General features: G+C 49.9%; 1 protein-coding gene across 1 annotated transcript in view; it reads right to left on the reverse strand.

Moving 5' to 3' along the window:
• Positions 1 to 17,071, reverse strand: part of LOC133358993 (cingulin-like protein 1) — a 151,725-nt gene that overhangs the window by 102,731 nt on the left and 31,923 nt on the right. The window contains exons 3-6 of the mRNA XM_061577371.1: positions 10,448 to 10,539; positions 6,092 to 6,200; positions 4,564 to 4,665; positions 224 to 372 (exon numbers count right to left, since the gene is read on the reverse strand). Coding sequence (XP_061433355.1) covers positions 224 to 372; positions 4,564 to 4,665; positions 6,092 to 6,200; positions 10,448 to 10,539 — 452 coding nt within the window. The remainder of the gene's footprint in view (positions 1 to 223; positions 373 to 4,563; positions 4,666 to 6,091; positions 6,201 to 10,447; positions 10,540 to 17,071) is intronic.

Raw genomic sequence — 17,071 nt, forward strand, 5'->3', positions numbered from 1 at the left:
TGTGGCCAGGGCACGTGTGTGCGGTGCGTGGGCTCTAGTGGTGTGGGACGAGTGTGAGTGCTGCACCAGTGTGGCCAGGGCACGTGTGTGCGGTGCGTGGGCTCTAGTGGTGCGGGACGAGTGTGAGTGCTGCACCAGTGTGGCCAGGGCACGTGTGTGCGGTGCGTGGGCTCTAGTGGTGCGGGACGACTGAGTGCTGGGCCGCCCCTGTTGCGAGCCGTACGAGTGCTGCGTTGTTGCGAGGCGGGCGTCCGCCCGCTCCAGCTGCTCACGCCAGCGCTGCACCTCCTGGGCTTTGTCGTCTGCGTCCCTCCGCGCCGCCGCCAGGCTCTCCTCCAGCTTGGCCAGCTCTGCTTGTGCATCCGCACGGCTCTGACACGTCGCAAACAACAACAACACATCACACACCACCCGCACCGTTACTACGTTTCACTTGCAGCCCTCGTATACAGCTGAGCGATGTGGCAGAGCAGGCAACTTGCCATCAGAAGGCTGCGAGTTTGAATCTGGGCTGGGGTTAACTCAGAACATCATCCCTCCAGAAATCAATCACGAGAGTTTTGGGAAGTTAACAGTGCTCGTGGTATGACTACTACCATAGAAATGTGGACATTCTACTTCTGATTCAAAACGACCCGGCACCCTTTCGGGATGCACTTTGACTCGTGACCCTGGCACCTGGGCAGTGGGCACACGCAGCAGCAAAGCATTCATTTGGATCCCTCACAACCCCCGAAAGGACAGCGCAGCCACACACTCCTGCGCTTCACCTACAAAGTCAAAGCACATCAGCAGAGGCCATGCATTACATCCCAAGTCCCCTTTAAGGGTCTATCTTATTACAACTGTTGTGGTGCAAATGATGACTCGGAGGCAGATCTTCATGTAAGGGCTTGCGCCGGATATTTATTAAGGGTTTAGATAACTCTTCCCCAGGGGTAAGGGGTCCTATACTGGGTCCCTCACACGACCCTGCACTCTGTCTGTTCCTAGCTTGGCGAGCTCCAGGGCTCTCTCCCTCGAGTCGGATCGGGGGTTCATCCAACACCGACCGACCGGGGAAAGCAGCACCTCCTATGACTACCACCGGCTTCTCTGCAGACTCCTTCATCTCTATCCCTGGCTGGCTCTTCAACCGTTCTCTATCCGGGGCTCCCAAAGTGACCCCGCTTTCATCACGGGGTCCCGCTTAAGCACCTAGAGGAGACATGACGTCATCGCCCCGCCCAGCACGCATGACGTCATGTCCCATGACGTCATCGCACTGGACAGCGCGCATGACGTCACGTCCCCATATTACTCCTCTACACAACCATGACACTTTACTGTAACCTCTGCTTTTTAAAAGATCATGATGACGTCACAAGTAATCGGGTGCGTGATATGTGCGACGTCATCGCCTTGGCCATGAAGAAGGCTTTTTCATTTAGATTGATATATTTTTTAACTTGATTTGAATCTTTCGTGACTGCAGGAATTACTCTTTGGTTCTTTCGGTAAAGTCACATAGAAAGTAAATTATTTATAATTTATTTTATTTTGTTTACCGACAGACCCAAAGAGTATTTTTTAACGGCCAAGTTTTGGCCAACTCTTTGGTCAATTTGGACATTTTCCAGATGACAAGGCTCTAATACGAACACAGCTTTGCAACTCAAATGTCACTAATATTGGATCACCTTTACGAGAGTTATCAAGACCCCCCCCATGCTACAGACAGATGGATGGAGATACAGAAAAACTGGCCACAGGTAATACGTGAATGCTTTCAATCGGAACGTGATACGAGCACATCAGCGACCAGGCTGAACGTGAGACTAGAGCCTCAGGGTGCAGGCTAAACGTGATACTAGAGATAAGTTCACCGTTGGCATGTGTCGACACATTAATCACGGTAAGAACCGATGCAAAAGCAACTTGTCGAGGAGGGTTCCAAAATGAACCGAAAGAAAATGGAACCAATCACACGGCACACCGACACACGGGGGGTGGAGGGCTCCGCGTTCGGAGTGGGGGGGTCACCGTGCATCTGCACTAGGCTTGCGCCTTGGTAACCTCTGCCTTTCGAGAACTCTGAGAGGGGGGCACATGGACACCGATATTCACTGCCGCTTCAAAGGCAGGGGGGGGGGCATCTGTGCACAGTCGGTCACGGCCATGTCTTTTTTTCAAATCCCTATACGTCCCCTCAAACAACACAAAAAAACAGCCGTCATTGTTTGAGGTCATGTTCGTGTGAGAGCTTTACAGTTCCCATTCACTCGCGGCGTGCGTAACAAAAGCCTTTTAAATCGTGGGGAACAGGCCGGACTGGATGTTCAAGCTGACATTGTTGTGGCCGGTGGTCATACCGAAAAGAATAACAGAAAACATCGCAGTTAACACAGCGCAGGATAGCAATGCTGAAAAGTGGAATAATTCACATTTGCTGGACCATAAACAATGTTGTTGATCTTACGTTTTAAAGTTTTCGTGACTGCAGGGATTCATATTCTTGGTTGTTTCGGTAAATTCACGTAGAAGGGAAATATAAAAAATATATATAAATAAAACAATAATTTTCTTGCTGTGGTTTTCACACCTGATGACGATTGCTTGTGTTGCAATCGAAACGCCGCGATAATTTTATTGTTTTATTTATTTTATTTTATTATTTCCCTTCTACGTGACTTCACCGAAAGAACCAAGAACAATAATGTTGTTGATCCATAAGGGCATCAACCAAAGTGCTATACGAACAAGGCCATCATCATCGGCCATGGTCCATCCACTGCTGGATGAAGGACTGTCCCACGATGCTACACAGTGCGCCGCCCTCCTACGGATCTCATCGTGTCGTCTCGGCAATGGTCGCCCTCTTGCTGTGACCGCTCCTTGGCTGCCATTCCGCCACAAGTCTCCTTCAGATGGCCGCAGAGTATCCTGCCCAAGGCCACTTGCTCTGCTGAACAGACTTTTATAAACGCACCGTCTCTAATTTGAATTTGCTCCCCGCTCCACGAGCTCTTATTTCTGTCGCTCGGTGCAAACGAAAGCACACGCCTCTCTATGCTTGCGCACACCTGGGTGACACACGTTTCCAGCTGGTGGAATTTCAGCTCATCGGAGTGAGGTGTGCGTTGTAACAGATAGAGGTGAACGACACCCTTTCAACGGTGATGTTAGCTTCCGTCTTCCTCTACAGGGCTACGCAGTGCACGTTTCTGGTCACGTCTACACTGCGCATGTACAGTGCTAAAGGCACACGCACTGCACCGTGTGCCGGGCATCCATCGTATACCCCACCACCTCTACTGCCAGTCCAAGCCAACAGGGTGGCGCCGTGGGTTCAGCACTCAACTCACAATGAGATGGTTGCAAAAGTTCAATCCCGGGTCGAGGTTGATGCAGCCTATCGTCCCTGAGAGGTAAATAACATACGTGCTCCTTCATGGGAAGTCATCAGCAGTCATCACTACGGATATAGTGGCCCCACACCATGGCAATGCCGAATTTCCATTACTCATCTGAACAGAGAAACACCTTCCATTTGACTGGATTCTTACCAAAACTGCCAACACATGCCTCCAGGAAACTTAAAGTGAGGCCTGTTTGTTTGACTTCTGGAACTTCACACGAAACAGAACTCTGCTGCTCGGCCCCTTCACTCGAATGAACGACAGTGAAACGTCACTCCCACTCCCACTCTCTGCACCGGATTCCAATCCCCTCCACAACTAAGAAATACCACCGCACTCCCACGGACACCGTCTGCTCTACCCAATCTCGTATGCTGCACTTACATTTCAAGAGTGATTCATTTTCTGTCTGTATTTCCAACTCCTTCCGCCTACGTTAAACCTATGTATGTTCAACTTATTTCTCACCGTATATAGCCAACCGTGCTAATAAAAGTTGCGGCGGAAAGACTACAAACTAAAAATAGTTTTGTTAATATTTAAAATAAAACCTATATCTTCTGTACAAGGGCATGTTTGTTGAATCTCTGGATATTAAATTCCGATATACAATATGCATACGGGTATTCATTAAAAACAATTAAAAGTGTCTCTCTGTCCCAACAAACACCGGAGTGGTGGTCAACCCTGCAAAAGGCCCTGAAGCTAGAAGTATAAACTCCACATTTCTATGACAAAGCCAGTCTATTAAAAGGGAAAAACACTGTTGGCTTCCCATTAGCGGCGTGCAGTCTATCAGGGCCTGCAGGAATGAAACTGAATAAGCAGCGGTGTAACGATTCGCCGAGTCATCAAGCTCACAAGTTGTGCCCCTAAGTGGGTGCTTAAGGGTCAATGATTCTCGAGACGTGTAAGTTGTTTTAAGGGGTTTCCTCCTTGGGTGCAACTCTATCGGGTTTACACAACACAAGGGGTGCCACCTGTGCATTACGAACAACGACCGATTTGCGATGTGTCCACACACACAACCACGATGCGCCTTTCACGAGCTTTGTAGCAGAGTGGAAGTGCCATCGCAGGTGGTCACAGAGTGTTGGCGCAGCAATCTCAAGCGTCTGCCGCGCGCGCACGCGCACGCGCACGCACCGGCGCCGCCTGCTCTCACCTTCTCCTCGTGCGACGCGCGGCTGCCCACCTCTCGGAGTTGCTGCTGCAGCTGCGCTCGCTCCGCCTGCACGGTGTGCAGCTCCGCCACAGCCACGTACGCCTGGCAGGGGCACACAACAGCAGCAGCAGCAGCGGCACATGCGTACGGTCACGAAAGCACGCAGCAGACAATGACGAACAATATGCTAAACAAACGTTTTACTCTGTTTTCTGTTTGGGATAATCTTTTGTGATTGGGCTGAGACCGTCAAAAGCGATAAATATTACAACATAAATAGTTTATTTTGGGTTAGATCGTCGTGTACGTATAATGGCAATTTTTAGCTATATCCTCCCGACACGTGGGCAAATATGGCAACTGGTTTGGTTCCGGAAAAATCGGAACATTTAAAAGCGACCAAGATTTTGACAATGTTTTATTCAACGTTTCTGTGGCAGTTACATCGAGCATCATCGGGCCAAACCAACTGGCATATTTTCCCAAGTGATACATCGATTGATTTGCCGTGCCAGAGGGTATAGCTGAAAGTTGGCATTATACCTACACGATCTCACCCAAAAACAAACTAATCATAAATTATAAATTTGGTCGTGAAAACCTATGCATTAAATTAAATGACGTTTATCTTGACAAAGAGGACAGAATGTGCATTCATGACCTTTGAAACACAAAGTGCCCTGACACTGGCATAACATTACGATTATGCCACCCAAGACAGAGGGTCACTAATTATTAATAAATAAACAAGCCTCAGGCGCATCTACCCACGCAATGGCAACGCTGGCATGGAACATCTCACAGTCAGCCACCACTGACATTTGCCGCTCAGCTCCCACCAATCAGAAGACCTTGTGCGGAGGAGGTCAAGTAGGGACGTGGGAAACGGGAGCCCCTCTACCCACAATCGATCAATTACTGATGACACGGCACGGTGCGCTCGACGCTCAACCGCTGCCAATCCACTTGCGAGATGTTTACCTCGTTGATTAAATGAAGATTGCTATCGACAGTAAAGTGGCTGCACATAAAGCCGCACTCATGTTGAGCACACTAAGGGTCGGTCCATGCGTGCGGAAACCTCATCCAGTGATGAACACCGATTTAGGTTGTTGCTACTCGCTTACACGCACTCGGGGCACCCTGTAAGATGTCTCTCTCTACAAACAGACATCTCAAAAGAGAAACGTGCTCACAGGCTACCCACTGCCCTTGTTCAAACCCTTATCAAGGTTTACACAGCTAAAAGCTCAGCAAAGAAAAAATGCAAGTATAACTTATCATGTGCTCTGTACGTCCTGTACCTAAATCGAGCCATGCATGAGATAATGTGCTGTAGCAACACTTCCTATGGCAAGTGCCATTGCACTCAGCAGTGCTAAGTCTACTCTAAACGTGTTCACGATGTTAGTGTGTGTGAACACGGGGGAGGGTCTTCAAATCACTTGGGCTTCACTAGACGCGTACGCGGGAGCAGAGAGTGCGAGCGGCGACGCAACGCGCACCTCGCCTCCGCTGCTGTGCTCACCTGCTCGGTCTGCACGCTCACGCTCTGCGAGCGCTTCGAGCCCAGGGTCTGGATCTTCTCAAACACCAGGTTCACCTTGCGGTGGGTGCTCTCCGCGCTCTCGCTGTTCCTGTGAAGCACAACGTCCACGCAGACAACGAGCCCCGTGAGGCGGAGGGGATAGCATGCCGCGCTACCACCCTCCCAACACGCCCTTGCCTGCTGTGCAATGAAGCAAGATCCACTCGCTTTGTGGTAGCTGAACCTGGGCTTCCCCGAGGTCGACTCGGCCTTACATGAGTACTGCATGAACATGAATGGAGGGAAGACAAAGGAGGCTAGATCTAGCCGGTTCACTGTCTTGAGTGACACTCACTAATGTTCATACCCACATAAAGAGACCAAGACAAAGAACCCCCGTATAGTCTTTAACAGACTGTTGGGGCAAGTACTGTTTGCAAGCAGCTACGAAGGTCGTCACGGAACACGAGGGCAGTAGCGATGTTTACAGATCGCACCAGGTACTCATTTCAGGCCGAGTAAACCTTGGGGAGGCCCAGGACCGATGCAGCTAATCGTCACTGGTGTTGGCCGTGAGCGGGAATTGAACTTGGGTCGCAGAGTTCGTACCACAGCGCACGAACCGTTGCACTACCGCTAACTATTGAGTAGACATGCAATGGAACACGCGTACTAAAAAGATGTACACATACCGCATAAAACTAAAACACACATACGCTTATGCAAATTATTGTAAGACGACATAGCAAACGTACATTGCGATGAATAAACGGAGTACTTGGGCCTTCAGAAAACACGTAAACTAACTTAAACAAATACCAGTAAGAAAACATTTATTCATGCACACTCAATGTAAAGCATTTGTTGTGAGCTTACTTGTTTAATTCATGCATCGTCACACCCCTACCCAAAGTTAGGTGGCACATCCCACACTTTGCTAAGTATGCCTGTGAATAGTTAGTTCCACCACCCAATGGGGCACTACGTACAGTGGGCAGAGTTGGCATGGCTCTGGGTGGCAGGCCCACGCCAGATCTTGGCTTCGGGAGCACGAGGCACTGAGCAGAGAAAGCCTGGGGGGGGGATGCTGTGCTCCCAGCCTCCCGGCCCGAGTGGGCAGGCTGCCCACTGCAGCTGTCATGAGCACTCAATTCAGCAATTAACCCCTCCAGCGCGATGGCACGCAGGCAGCGCCGGGGACGAGGCGTCCATCCCAAGCGAGGCCGCTCTGACCCGGCTCCAAGCTTCTGCTTGCTTCAGTGTTTCCTTTCGGCGCAGTCGTTTGTGCATCAAGAGGGATTGTGAGAATCTAAGAAATGGTGTAATAATTGTGCCTCTTATTCAAAGGGGTATAGCTGAACATTCCAAACGTCTATCTAGCCATGTGACTGATAGAGAAGTTACAGAGCACTGCTGCTGTGAGCAGAGTGAAAAGTCATCCAAGAATGAATGCACAGGAGAACAACAGAGTGAAGCCAAATGCGATTCAACACTGGTCTTTACAATCAGTAGGTATCATTATCCCGCGAGGGCCACTCTGGCAGAGGGCGCAGCTCGCTATTATGAAGGTACAAATTGAAATCCGGGTTGGCGGTTGACACAGCATATCATCCCTCGAGGTCAGGAGAAGCACATTCCTGCAGAGGGAGCTGGTAGGAACGTTGGGTTGCTCGGTCAATGGCCAGGGTCAACGGCGGCGTGGTGTATTCCGCAAATATGCCCAACTGTGAGGGCGGGCACAAGCCGGTGTGAGTAGGTTAAACGTTGAGTTCTATAACGGCACCACGGGGTGACCAGCCCCTCCCCACCCATCCCACCCCCCACCCTCCCCACCCAGCCCCTCCCCACCCTCTCCACCCAGCCCCTCCTCACCCAGCCCCACCCTCCCCACCCAGCCCCTCCCCACCCCCCCCCTCCCCTCCCCACCCAGCCCCTCCCTGCACGACGGACACAATAATCCCCTGTGGGCTGGTGTAACCAGGAGGTTCCTACCAATATGAGTGCTACTGTGTGGACAGCCAATAGCAGTTGTCCCGAGGAGAGGCTGGCCACTGCCATACAACCGCGGGATCTCCTCCACGAGCACAGGTATTCGCCACGGAGATGAGTGTCAACCAAATGATAGAAACAAACCGACTATTTCCATTTTTTTTAAGTTAACAAACCGGAGGCAAATTATAATAATATTTTATACCTACGTGACTTTACCGAAAGAACCAAAGAGTATGGATTCCTGCAGTCACGAAAGCTTCAAATCAAGATTAAAATACAGTTCACGTTAGCTGGAGTTAAACATCTGAACACGAATAGTGCATTGAGCACTTTTGCAAATTGGAACACGACACACCACCCACTGGGAGTGTTGCCACTCACAGCATCAGCCCCACCGTGGCAGGCAACCTCCACGGCACGGCAGTTGTTGCGGGCAGAAATATCCACAACAATTTCTACTGCCAGCAACAACTCCACAGAAACTACAGAAAGTGCTGCCCCTCACACTCTAAATTTAATAATAATAATTACTTATTTATTTATCCAGGAAATCAGTCCAAGGGCTCTTTTTCAGGAGGGTCCTGCATTGGGTTTTTCTTCTTAGATGTTTCCACACCATAAATGATCATACAAGTGGGAGGAAATCGGGCACCTCGATAAAATGCAATATATTATAGAAACAAAACAATTAGTAGTCATTGGTGACAATGCTAGCTGAGACCATTGGCTTACTGCACTTGAGAACGTGATTTCATCTCAAGAATCTGTCTCCTATCAAAGCCGACTACAGGTGCAGGCACGGTGCTTTCTATTGGACATTGACTCAACTGAACTACCCAGCCCCCCCACAGCCCTGAATCTGAGTTAACGGGGACAGCAGCGACGCTGCACCTGTGGCTTGCGTCTAAGAGTGCACGCGCGATGGCCGTATCGGTAATGACAGCAACATGATCCTGACAGCGCTATTTAAATCAATGCTTATTAAACCAAGGTACATTGTTAATATGAATACTAGGGTTGTTAAAATAGTTTTTTTCTTTCATAACCGGTAACCATATCATAAAAATTGGTTTGCCGCATCTACAGTAATGTAAACCGATGAAGATAAAAGTACAACCCTGTGAGTACTCTCTAGTTCTTTCGGGAAAAGTCACGTAGGTGAAAAAAAAACTAAGAAAAATAAATAAAATAAAAAAAATTGAAATAAATTAAGTCACGACGTTCCGGAAGCAACACAAGCTTCCGTCATCAGGTGGGACAGCCACAGCAAGAAACAAAATTACTGTAAATTACACCCTGTCAGTGTTTGTCATACTCCGTGTGGTGTACTGGTCGGCACACGTGACTTGCAATCCTGAGGGGGAGGGTTTGACGGAGCAGCCCTGTAACCAGTAACATAAACGGTTACCATTTTAACGGTTATCATTTAACGGCCCTAATAGATACCAATCACGTTCGTGTTGAATTTCCAATCTGGGATCTTCGCCATGTTCTTATCCAGCCGAGGTTTTGTTCAACATTTGTGACGCCATGCTGAAATGCAGTGCTTTCGAATTTTCATGCCATTCAAAACAGAGTAAGGGCTGTATCCATCTGGGGTTGAGTTACATTTCGCTAAACATTTGAACGACAACACCAGCGACGGATCCAAAGTAACTCTAGCAGACTAAACAATTAAACTACTTAAACTATTTTTTTTTATTTTACCAGGTAAGGCCCACTGAGCTATCTAGCTCTTTTTTCAGAAGCGACCTCGCCACAAATGATAGCTCAACCAACTGGTTTATCATGTGGACATTTATAGCAGCCAAATGCTCTTAACACGTGTTTATAAATGTGGAGCGAAAAAACCGGAGGACACGGAGAAAAATCCATGCGACCACAGGGAGACCATGCAAACTCCAAATCTATAGGCGTCAGGGACGGGATGGAGCCAACGACTTCCTACCAGAGGTCGCAAACGGGTTTTGATTCCTTACCCGTACCCGGCCGCACCAGGGTCGCAAATGGGTACCCGTACCCTACCCGAAATGAGTGACAAACGGTGACTCACCAGTGACTCACGGCCTACCCGTACCCGTACTCGGCCGCACCAGGGTCGCAAACGGGTACCCGTACCCGGCCGGGTACAGGTAACCGGGTATCGGGTAGGGTACGGGTATCGGGTACCCGGTTGCGACCTCATTTTCCTACAGACCTCTCGCCACAGTGGTGGCCAGACAGCAGAAGGGTGGCAGCCCGACACCAACCACTCTCGCACAACTGGCATGCACCGCTAGAGTTCTCACGGTCCGCTCGCCGGGACGGCGAGAGGGCGCAGGAACGCGTGCGTGGAGCGCCGGGTGTCTGCGCGTGCGCACTCACCCCTCCCGCAGGACGCTGTACAGGAACTGCTTGGCGCTGGCCTCCTGGGAAACGTCGGTCTGGTCGCGCAACAGGTCCGGGGTGGTCACGAGCTGCACAGCCACAGAGGGGCACGCGGCGGAGGCAGCCATGCGGGGACGGGGCACAACACCTCCGATTAGCACGGTTGGCTACGTACGGTGCGAAAGAAGTTCAACATACGGCGACCGTGCCCAGCCGACAGTGTTAAGTTCGCCGCCACCGCCTCCTTCATCCACGCGATCGCTAAATCTCTACGTCATCGACGACAAACATGTCCACATTTGTCTTCAACGTAACAAATTACAAATAACGCTCACATTTCGTGATACATCAGTTTCATTCAAAACTATGGCATTGCTACTTTCCACTCCTCCTCACCTCGAACTTTAAACTTGCAAAAAGGTCACCTTTTTAGCAATGTCATGGAAACACATGGGTGACTCCGTAACGCTCTCTGGACATTTGATAGGCGAGTGGATTTCGACCGGGATCTGCCCTGGCCTAGCCCTCACTTCTCCCATCTGCCGTGCCCGTTTTTAAACCCCTCGTGTTCCTCTCCCACCACTGCCCCTGCAGACTCGCACGGCCTCGCCTTCACATCAACAAGCCTCGCTCTTCGTTACATTCTCAACAGACGTCTATTCTATGGTGCATTTATTGCATTAAACCTCTGACCCCGTCACATATTTAATGCCATTAAACTCTCCATTGGTAGGCTGTATAGAAGGACTGGCTCCTACCGTAGGAATGTAGACGACTCATAGTGGCTTAGGGCCCCCAGTAGAGATGAACATCACCCCCACTCTTATTCGAGCGTGGCCGAAGCTTTATTCCCTATGTCAACGTCTGCTCATTTCTTAATACAACATTTTACTCTAGATTTGAAGTTACTACTATCAAAGGTTTGTTCATGAAGCAATCCAGATATATAAACATGGACGTAACTTCAACCGAGAAGATGGATACAAATTGAGCAATCATTGGAAGGATGTTATCAACCAGTTAAAACCCTAACTGCTGTATAGTTTGCTCTGATATCCGTATCTCCAGTCCTGCTCAGTCCCATCATTTAGAACTTTGCCTTACGTGTCCATGGACCGCCCCCTGCTCTTCAGGCTATCGACCCTCAATTTTTCTTCTGCGTCCTTTCCCCTCCACTCTCTCTATCCTTGGCTTCGCCCCCCACCTCACCAATATAACCCCCTGGTAATCGCAGTTCTTTTGCCCATTTCAGCAACTGTGTTTTGCTGTGATTTTTCCCACCTGATGGCGGACACTTGTGTTACATCCGGAACGTCGTGATTTAATTTACTTTTATTTACTTTTATTTTTTTACTTTTCACCTACGTGACTTTACCGAAAGAACCAAAGAGTATACGACATTTGATGTTCAACCTGTCCGCTATTTACGGCTTTTGAAGTTAAATGTATTTCAATACAAAAATACTAAATCCATTCATCATTATCATCAACCGTTGTCTATTCACTGCTGGTTCAAGGCCTCCGGATGCCACCGCCATCCATCTCTGGGTCTCGTGATGCCACAATCCATCTCACCTCCGGTACCACCCAACAGGGTGGTACGTGGCATACGAAAAACATAGCGCACGGCAAATATGGTGAACTGTAGTGGCCTGTAACAGAACACGTGCAATCATCATGTAGGTTGTGGTTGAGCAGGCATCATTGTACATTTCTTTAATGAGGATTTGGTACACAAACCAACAAATTTGCAGAGGTGGCATAAAACAAATATGCAAAACAGAGCACCAACAAACCAGACGGGACCTTTGTCGCTGATTAACAGCTGGGCCAGTTAATGTAAAAACCTCGAGAAAATAATAATCACCCAGGCACACACCCTGGGCTTGCAAGGCACAACTGTGTGGCACGCCCACTGCCCAGACAGCCTGCCTATAACCACCAGTATCACCTGATGCTTCCTCTCCTGAGCCCTTACAACACACGCTACCCAACACACAGCACACAACACTCAATACACAGCACACAACACACACAGCACTCAATACACAGCACACTGCACACAGCACCCACCACGCGGCAACCAACAGACAGTACAACAGCACCCAACACAGGGCACCCAACACACAGTAACAGCAGCCAACACACCGCGCACTACACACAACACACAGCACCCAACAAAGGGCACTCAATACACAGTAGCACAGCTCCAAATACACACGGCATCCAATACACGGAACCCAACACACACAGCGTTTACATATGCAGCAGAAGGGAGTGTGTGTATTCCTGCTGCAAACGGCCCCATGGCTCACTTCTGATACCCCTGCAGCAGCATGGAGACCCGTTACCTTGAAAACTAGAAACCCAGAGCAGGGCAGAAGGCAAGGAGTTTGCACCACTGTACATTTTGCCCTCGCTGACCCCGAGTCTCGCTTGCAAAATGCTCTTATTTCACCGAGCCGAGAGATATTGGTCGGAGGGACGAATTTGAAAACGTTGCAGAGTAAGTGGCAAGTGGGGCAGCCGTGACAGGTGGGACTGGAATAAAAACGATGCAACAAAGGGGAGGACGAGAGCACGTTCAGAGTGCTTTTCATGGCCGAACTTACAATTTAAATGTAATGCAGCAATGTGCCGAGAGGAGCGCGCGTTTCATCATCACTGCATGCTGCCTGCTTTGATACGGTTCATGAACAGGGTTATGAACAAAACAATATCGAACAAAACCTGAATAGTGGGCAAAGAAGCGTAAAGAGACGGCTGCTTGGAGAGGCAGAGAAAGGAGCACGTGGTGAAAACAGACGCCGGTGACTGACAACGTCCACTACGAAGAAGACTACGGAGGCTCGGGCAGGGCACGTCTAGGGCAGGGCACGTCGCTGTAAAGGATGACGGCCGATGATCAAGAGTAAATTGAGAGTGGCGGCCAAGGAATGAGACGTGTTTGAGAGGACGCCTACGTCAGGCCATGTCCAGGTACTGGACGCACTGTTGCACTGCAGAATCGTGAGAGAGATGGAAGCGGCTTGGCGAGGCCTTCATCCAGCAGCGGATTGACCATGGCCGACGACGACGAATGAACGATGCTGCAGTGGGGGTGGCGCGGTTTTGTGGGCTGTGTGTGAACGTGCTCAAAATGGGCAGAGTGCGAGACAGACACCTTGCCAAGAGCAGGGTGGTTTGGTGTGGCTGTAGCACCGCGGTGTTGATGTTGTGGTCCTGTGGTTGAGTGAAGCCGACAGTCGGGCGGGCGTGCGGAGGAGCCCGGCAACATGAATTGGACCAAGTGAGTCAATACAGAAAGGGGTAGCTTGCACAAGGCAAAACCAAGCGTGCCCATAGCATGGCAACTTTACAAATAAGTCCACGTTTGCCGTTCGTGTTTACATTGATGGCCCACTGGGGGTCGGTCAACAGCAGCAACGGTGGGAGGGTGCCGCTTGATGACGCACAGCGGGGGTCAGGGGGAGCAGGTGGTGTTTGTGTGGGGAGCCGAGAATCCCGATAAGAGCCACCAAGCCAATGCCGCAGAAGAAATGCACTCCCAGAAGAAGGCCCTGTGGGTGGTGGGTAGGGAGGTGTAAAAAAAAATCTGTGGAAGAGGCAAATATGGGAAGCAGGTGTATTGTCTGCTTGTTTACATTGCTACCCCCGATGATAAGAAAGGGTTCTCTTACCGTGGAGTCAACGCGTTCCACAACCACAGGGGTTGCCATGGGCGTGTGACTGACCGTGCGCGTTTGGAACCTACACGCTGGGACAACACAAGCCCACAGGGTGACCGCGTGCTCTTTGGCTTGATCAATGTCGCCTGGACCAGCCTTGAAGGTGAACGTGATGCTCGTGTAAAACTTCACCAGAGCTGAAGAAGGAAGACATCGTGCTGCTCGCAGCAGACATCGCGGCTATCGCGATTTTCACCTTTGGCTTGTGTTGCTATCGACACGTCGTGATTTATTTTGTTTTATTTCTACCCACATGACTTTACCGAAAGAACCAAAGAGCATGGATCCCTGCAGTCACGAAAGCTTCAAATCGAGAAGAGGAAGCAATTTTTTTTCTTTGCTTGCGATTACGTGCAGGTGCGCACAGCGGTGGCCAGAGATTGTGCACAATGTGCAAGATGCACATCAAACAAAACACACGCAGCAATTCCTGTTGCTTTTTATATCCCGATTGTGCTACTGGCATCCAAGGAGCAAGTGAAGCATTTTACATTAATTCAGCATAGCGAGCTCCACTTGAGTGTGCTGCACTTGAGTGTGCGTCACATGGGTCAGCTGCACTTGGGTGAGCTGCACATGGGTCAGCTGCACTTGAGCTGCACGTGAGTGGAGCTGCCCTTGGGTGGAGCTGCCCTTGGGTGGAGCTGCCCTTGAGTTCCACGCGGAGCTCCACGCGAGCTCCACGCGAGTGAGCTCCATGTGGGTGAGATGCTTCGTGAGTGAGCTGCTGCCTGTAAGTCCGCATGCTCACCACTGAAGCAGTTGACTCAATGTGGAGGTTAGATTATCTGCAGAAGCTAACGACTTCCACAGAGAATTTCAAAGCTGCTGCCCGATTCAGTGTGTACACGAAGAAAGCCTGCGACACCATTCACAGGCGTAGACTGAAATAGAAATGAATAACAGTCGGGACTAAAAGTTCGTAAAATAATATATTACTTTACCCAAAGTCTACCTTGCAAAAGAGAAAATCAAGCTTGGTTGGCTATCACCTCTTAAATAAATAATTGGGACTGTTCTGTAACATTTTAAGACGGCATACATAGATGGATTAAAAAATTACCCCACGGGCCCTCACTTATCATCCTTCAAGGGTTAATCATGTGACCATTATGCTTTGCGGTCTTCACTTCAAAAGACAAGCAAGCGGTTTGACCCCAAGGTGGACAGGATAGAAACAATCTGCACACCACACACACCTCACACGTTGATCATTAAGTGTTGGTAGCCAGCCAGAGACCATCACTCTCCCTACATGTGCGGACCTCGGGCTCGGATTCAAATAGAGGTCCTCAGTGGTGCTGCCTGAGTGTTCAGATGTGGGACCCCAAGTTGCCCGTTTTCTGCCGTCTTCCGTGGCAGGAGAAGGATCCGCTTGCTTCATAGCGGCAGATTTCCCTAAACCATGGCTCCAGTGGGAAAGGAACGTTAACATTCCCCTGGGATCGCTAATCACATAGTGAAGCTCAAAGTGAAGCCGCGTTCATTTCCAAGCCATGTGATGCCCGCCCACAGTTTGACGTGGGTCATAGGATGAATGCCCTGTAATGAACCAGCACTACTAACCTGCCTCTGGCATTCCATATCAACCCCAGTGACTCACAATGGAACAGTTAAGAGGTCAAATCCCAGACTGCTGTGGGTTCTGACCTTCGTTCCTTTTTGTGACAAGCCAATAGCAGTGGCCGTACGAGAGGCTGGCATCACCGTGTGTGTGTTCAATTCCCACCACCGGTTCAGGGCCCATTATCCATACGAAGATGGAGACTACATTTTAACGATTTTTTTCGCGATGTTGAAATCCCAGAGGTAAATTACAAGATGTGAAGAGAGACGGGTGTGGTCGCATTGCTCGTGTGAGCGAGCAGATGCTGCGACTCATTCTGCTGTGCCGGGTGGTGCCGATCCCACGGTGCCAGCCCTGCCGCCCTCCAATGAGGCCTCACGATGCCGCAGCAGCAGCAGACGGCTTTGTTGGTCGCTTTAAGAGCCCTCTGAGAAAGTTAATAAACTTATTTTCTGTTGGCAACTATGGATGACCGCTGGGAGTTTTTAAGGCCTGCCACTCATCACGGCACTCCAGCAAATGACACCGTTAAACTGTCGAGGTATTTGGTAAATTTGACGCGAGGGACGGCAAGTGCTGCTCGAACTGTAAATATTTTCCTGCTGTGCATCAGGTAAACACGCTTCCAGCAACAAAGGTGGCCATTTCCACTCAAAACGTTGAGAGTTCTTGATAAATCCAGCCGATGCGAATGGGGCATGGATCACCCGTGCAGAAGCAAGGCCGTAGCTCACCACGTTAGTAGTTCAGTGGCTTTGCAACCAGTTCATTGTGAGAAAACATTCAAGGAATACCTTTATTTGTCTACGAGCGGCAGAATTATTCGGCTACATTTTTCAAGTGCAAACCAACCCCCACCTCCATTCTAACAGAATGGCAATAAGCTTACAGGAATTTCCCGTGGTATTGTCAGGGCACTCTACGAGTTTCCCATCATGGCTGGTTTCACTGCCATTACTCATTGCTCATCCTCGGGGTATCGCGTTTCAACCACACGGGGCAAATGACAAAGGCCCTCACAACAATGAGCTGGGCTGCCTGTGGGAACACACGGCGTCACACTACGTCTTGAAGCCCAGTTTCAGGGGAAAAGGTTCAGACCGTGGTGGTGGGCGCACAAGAGGGGCCCTCCCAGCCACACGGAATCGATGGATTTCCGGTGTGTGGATGTGCCTACTTGGTGGTGGTAGAATGGCTACACTGAGATGACAACACGTGTCGTCTTCATACTGCATAAGGCACAATAACCGCTGGTGAAACCCCTCGGTTTGGTATGGGGATTTGCCCATGGGTGGAGATCAAATGAAGACACAAGGCCAATGTACG

The sequence above is a fragment of the Lethenteron reissneri genome, chromosome 64 (assembly GCF_015708825.2).
Source record: "Lethenteron reissneri isolate LAM-NWPU_2019-01 chromosome 64, ASM1570882v1, whole genome shotgun sequence".
NCBI lineage: Eukaryota > Metazoa > Chordata > Hyperoartia > Petromyzontiformes > Petromyzontidae > Lethenteron > Lethenteron reissneri.